The 6133-nt window shown below is 41.6% G+C and overlaps 1 protein-coding gene across 1 annotated transcript in view; it reads left to right on the forward strand.

Moving 5' to 3' along the window:
- Positions 1-6133, forward strand: part of Ap4e1 (adaptor related protein complex 4 subunit epsilon 1) — a 50011-nt gene that overhangs the window by 36176 nt on the left and 7702 nt on the right. The window contains exons 17-18 of the mRNA XM_005364423.3: positions 3769-4027; positions 5407-5928. Of these exons, the coding sequence (XP_005364480.2) occupies positions 3769-4027; positions 5407-5928 (781 nt within the window). The remainder of the gene's footprint in view (positions 1-3768; positions 4028-5406; positions 5929-6133) is intronic.

Raw genomic sequence — 6133 nt, forward strand, 5'->3', positions numbered from 1 at the left:
CAGTGACAGCTTCTGCAAGAATGACCTTTCAGGGTTGTCCTAAACTGGGCTAAAATGAGGGGTCAGAACTTCACACTATATGTGTGTGTGTGTGTGTGTGTGTGTGTGTGTGTGTGTGTGTGTGCGCGCGCGCACGCATGTCTACAGATGTGCACTGTGGAAGCCTGAACTTGAATTTGGTGTCTTCCTTGATCACTTTCTCCTCTATTTACGTAGACAGGGTCTCTTGCTGAACCTGAAGCTCACTGTGGCAGTATCCATAGCGTGCTTTTTCAGGTTTCCTCTGCTCCTGCCATCCCTAGTGTAGGGATTACAGCACCTACTTTGCTTTTTCAGGTTCCCTCTGTTCCTGCCGCCCCTAGTGTAGGGATTACAGCACCTACTTTGCTTTTTGTAGGGGTGCTGGACGTCCAAAATTCATTCCTCTTGCTTGCATGACAAATAGTATCCGCTGAGTTGTCTTCCAGCACAGGCTTTATCCTTCTGGTCATCAGTCACTGAACAGGCTTCACTGGGAGGAGCTTCCTCTTTGGTGAGTTCTGAGATGACCTCTTCCTGACAGAAGTTTCCAGCAGCTGGGTCTAAATGGGGCAGCGTTAGTACCTGCTTGCCTTCAAAGAATGAAAACCCCAAACTAAAATTGAATCCTAAGTTTGAGTCCTTTTTTTGTAGATGAAAGAAATCTTTTGTTAAAGTAGACGTGTAGGTAGTGTAACCACTTTGGTATTCACGCATTCCCTAAAGTTGCTGCTTCTGAGCATCCTAGAGATGTTCAGATCTTCCCAGTGGTTCTTAGGACCGCTCAGATCTACCTGTGGCAAGGACAACCAGGTTTCTTCTGAGGACTTATTAGACAACTGGGGATTGTCTTTTAAAAGTGCTTAGAAAAACCATTTGATACTTGCAGTGGCTATTCAGTGGAGGAACTGTTTAGATCAGGCTGGTCTGCGGACCTATCTGTGGGGTTTTCTTGATTGTTAATATAGGAAGGCCTGGTCCAGTGTATGGTGTGCAGCGCTCCCATTCCCTGAGCAGGAGAAAGTTGGGTGAGAGCAGAAGGGAGCAGTCAGTATAGGGGCATTTGGTTCTCTCTGCTCCTGACTGTGGGTAAGGCTGGCCAGCTGTCTCGAGTTCTGTTGCTGCAATTATGAGCTGTAACTTGGAATTGTATGCCCGATAAAATCCTGCCTCCTATTGGCCAGAATATTTTCTCACGACAACAGAAAGGCAAATGGAACAGTATTTCCCTAAAAACTGTGAGAAGCTGGGCAGTGGTGGTGCACACCTTCAATCCCAGCACTCGGGAGGCAGAGGCAGGCAGATCTCTGTGAGTTCGAGGCCAGCTTGGTCTACAGACTGAGTTCCAGGACTACACAGAGAAACCCTGTCTCGAAAAACAAAATAAAACAAAACAAAACAAAACAAAAAAAAGTGAAAAGAAACAAACCACTCCTTGTATTCTTTATTAGAATCATTTTTCTTTTTCATTTCAGCCACGCACTGCTTAACAGTATTACCTCTTTACAAAATATAAAATATAATTACCTATAAACCAAATGGTCATGGTTCTAACAGATCACAGGGAATGATAACCATCTACAGCTGGTGGGGTGGATCAGCAGGTAAAGGTGCTTGTTGTCAAGAGTGGTGTTCTGAGATCAATCCCCAGAATCCACATGGTAGAAACAGAGTACTGACCTCCAAATATGTACTATATACACACAATAAATAAATACATATAATTTTTTAAAAACTTTTAAAAATCAGTATAAATATTTCTGAATTTTTAAGATTAATTTTTTTATCTTGTAGTATAAATTTTAAGTGCTACTTTGAGCCATGACAGTGATGACTAATGAGCTAAGATGCTAAAAGAGTGTTGAGTAGCTAGAGTCCCACTCTAGCTTTCGTAGGCTGCCTGGCAATGGAAGCAGTGTGTGTGTAAGGTGTTCCTTGTGATGATATACATTTGCATTGTGAAATGGGTACTTCTGAGTCAATTAACATAGGAGCAATAGCGGTGACCTGTGGCTGTTCAGTCACTGCTAACTCGTGGACTCATAGCTGTGACTTTGACATGTGAATCCATATTCTATTTAAATTTTAAAGAATGTTTATGTGTGGATGATTTTTCTGAGTGTCGTCTGTGTACTGTGTGTATGCCTGGTGCCTCCTGATGCCAGAAGAAGGTATCGGATCCTCCAGACTGGAGTTACAGATGGTTGATTATAAGCCACTATGTGGGTGCTCTGGAAGAAAGAGCAGCCAGTAAATCACCCTCTTAATCACTAAGCTAGATACCTCTCTAGCCCCTGAGTTCACATTCTTAATTTGATGCTAGATATCTTTTTTTGTTTATTTTATTTTTTATTTATTTTGCCTATATGTCTTACCTTGAGATTTTTGGGCTGAGTTTCTGCCTTTGAACCAATACTTTAAAAAACTCAGCTACTAAAAAGTTTCTGGGGGCAGGTGAGGTAGCTCAGTAGGTGAAGGCACTTGTTATCATGCCTGATGACCTGAGTTTCACCCCATGACCCACATGGGAGATATGTGCCCACATACACAAAATATATAAGGAAATGTAGTTAAAGAAAACTTCTGGGCCTTTCAGATATCTTAGCAGGTAAAGGACCTGTGTTCAAACCTAACAGCCTAAGTTCAGTCTCCAGGCCCCACATGGTATAAGGAGAGAACCGACTCCTGCAGGTTGTCCTCTGCCTTCACACATGGGCTGTGGCACCTAAATAAAACGTATGGCATATAAATAAATAAGTGTGATGGAAAAATACAGAGAAGAGTTTCTAAGCCTCTTTTCCAGGCTAATCTTAATATCGTTTTCAAAAAAAATGAAATATATGTAGTTAGTAATCACATTAATAAAACATTTTGAATTAAAAACAAATTTATATATTGGTGCATATTTGATGTTTTGCTTTTAGTGGATTTTAAGATGAATTTGCTTATGAATTACTGTTTTATGATTGAGGTTGGATCTCCTCACGTGGCTAAGATCTTTTATCTTGGGCCATCAGAGTTAAAGGTCAAGGTGTCTTTGAACAGTAAGTAGAGAGGAGCACATCCACAGCCCTTCTCTTCTTTAACTTACTCAAGTAATTAAATTAAAATTAAATGGTCTGAGATTTTTAACCAGATCTAGAGTTCTGGTGCTTTAAATTATTGTGCTTGAGGGAAGGGGGAAATTGGTTCTAATAAAAATAAATTTTAAAAATCTAGGATTCCAGGCGGTGGTAGCTCATGCCTTTAATCCGAGCACTCGGGAGGCAGAGACAGGATCTCTGTGACTTCAAGGCCAGCCTGGTCTACAAAGCAAGTTCCAGGATAGGCTTCAAAGCTTCAGAGAATCCCTGTCTTTTTGTTGACCTTGAACTCACAGAGATCCTTGCCTCTGCAAGAATCCCTGTCTTGAAAACCCAAAAAAATCTAGGTTTCCTTCTCACCTATAAAATTAACATAAAAGCTGTTTTTTAAAAGATCATAGCAGAAGCCGGGCGATGGTGGCGCACGCCTTTAATCCCAGCACTCGGGAGGCAGAGGCAGGCAGATCTCTGTGAGTTCGAGACCAGCCTGGTCTACAGAGCTAGTTCCAGGACAGGCTCCAAAGCCACAGAGAAACCCTGTCTTGAAAAACAAACAAACAAACAAATAAATAAAAGATCATAGCATATGTGTTTTGGGGAAAAAATGTATCAAGGATTTACCTAGTCAGCAATTGTTTAAATTGACTTGTTTGCTTAATCTCCTTAGGACAAGTAGCTTGAAGCTGGAAGGTATAAAGAAATTATGGGGCAAAGAGGGCTATCTCCCCAAAAAGGAGAGCGCAACTGGTGATAAAATGGAAGTGCCGCATGCTCCTGGGGAGGGTACAACAATGGAGAATGTCAGCCAGGCCACAGCCAGAAAGGACCAAGCTCAAGGCCTCACCCTATCTACAGAGGAGAAAGAAAAGCAGTTGTTGGCATCCTCACTGTTTGTGGGGCTTGAACCAGAAAATACAATCAATTTGGTAAGTTGTCTGTTACATTCCTGTAAGTATCTCTGCTCTCTGCTGGTAGCAAAAACTGGATTTCATCTGTACATGGAGTGAGAGAAATGCCTCCTACAGCTTTCACAGCCATCATCTCTCAGACCTAGAGCTCAGTGACATAGTTTTGGTTTTTTAATTTTATTTATTTATTTATTATGTATACAGTATTCTGCAGGTATGTATGCCTGCAGGTCAGTAGAGGGAACCAGATCTCATTATAGATGGTTGTGAGCCACCACGTGGTTGCTGGGAATTGAACTCAGGACTTCTGGAAGCTGAGCCATCTCTCCAGCCCCAGTGACATAGTTTTTATACCACTGAGGTGACAGCATCCAATCCCCTTGAGTAAGTTATTCTCTGAAGTCTAGTCTGCTAGCACAGGTCCAGGGTCCACATAAATTATCAGGGTGACTGACAGAATTCTCTGAGGGCAAGGGGAGTGATTGGAGATTGTCAGTAATAGTGGTCTGTCTGTGGGCTCTGCTTGCGTAGACCTGATCAGACTGTTCTTCACTTAGGTTAGTGGTGGCAAATTCTATGGAATGTTTTTTTTCTGTATTTTCTGGTCAGCCTCTGATTTTTGTTATTGAGGTAAAACCAATTTTTCTTCTTTGCTTACTAACATAGATCATGAAATCAAATTATTATAGATTATTAAAATACAGTTTGGGTCCCCTTTGTAGTCAGGGTAACTTAGGAGTCTATAATACAACTCTGGAAACAAAAACAAATCTAGGTTGTCCAATTTTATAATGTAAAGAATACCAAACAACATTTTTTAAAACTACTACAACTGAGTTCTGACCTTATTTTATTTCCTTTTCTAAGTTTATGGTATTTATTTATTTATTTTTGGTTTTTCAAGACAGGGTTTCTCTGTGGCTTTGGAGCCTGTCCTGGAACTAGCTCTGTAGACCAGGGCTGGCCTCAAATTCACAAAGATCCGCCTGCCTCTGCCTCCCGAGTGCTGGGATTAAAGGCGTGCACCACCATCACCCGGCAAGTTTATAGTTTTTAAACGTGTTTTTGTTTTTTCAAGACAGGGTTTCTCTGTGTGACTACCCTGGCTGTCTCTGTAGACCAGGCTAGCCTCGAACTCAGAGATCTGCGTGCCTTTGCCTCCCTAGTACTGGGATTAAATGCAAGCACCATCATGCCTGGCAGTTTATGTTTTTTAAGTTAGAAGTGAAATTTAGCTGATACCTTTAAGAATTTTAGGATTTTACATTTTATGTATCTGAGTTTTGCCAATCTTTGCTTTACAGATTCTTAGTGTTGATATATTGTTCATTTGAGATTATAGAAGATATTTAAAGCTCATGATTAGTAAAATAGTTTCTTATATTTTATTATTGCAGTTGGGAAAAGCAGACCTCGTGTCTCACAAGTTCAGGAGGAAATCAAAATTCAAGGTCTCCCAAAATGACAAGATACCCAGTGCTCATAACCCTGCCTCCTCCACCCTCAGCTCTGTATCAGCTGTGGCCCGTGGGGATGATGACTGTCTGAGTGCTTTGAATAGAGGGGACACTGAACTCAGTGCAGAGCTCTTGGGTTCTGGGTCTTCATCAGAGCTGTCCTCGGTTGAAAAGCTCTCAAGTGTCAGCTCGCCTGCGCCTTCTTTGTTTGCTGATGACAACATGGAAGTTTTCCAGCCCTCTTCATCCTCCACAGCTTCAGCTGCAGCCTCTCTGTTAGAAGAAACTCCAGAGCGTGGGCATTCAAGTCTCATGGAAATCTGTAGTAATGACACAGTGTCAGTGTCTTCTTACAAAATTTGGAAGGATGATTGTTTATTGGTGGTCTGGGCAGTCACTAGTAAGACTGATTCAGAGGTGACAAATGCTAAGTTAGAAATTTTTCCTGTGGAAAACTTCAAGGTAAGACAATGGGTAATTTATCTTTTCTCCCTTAAGTAAATGACACTTAGTGTTTCTGCCTTTGCCTCCGGCACCTTATGAATTTGTTCCACGGCCTTTCTTCCTTAAATCAGGGCTCAGGATACACTCACTAGGAAGCCCAGTAGTGCTGTGTTTGAGAGGCCATAGATGTGTAAAGTGAGTCTCTGTGGAGCATAGTGAGGAA

The sequence above is a fragment of the Microtus ochrogaster genome (genome assembly GCF_000317375.1).
Source record: "Microtus ochrogaster isolate Prairie Vole_2 chromosome 14 unlocalized genomic scaffold, MicOch1.0 chr14_random_1, whole genome shotgun sequence".
Lineage (NCBI taxonomy): Eukaryota > Metazoa > Chordata > Mammalia > Rodentia > Cricetidae > Microtus > Microtus ochrogaster.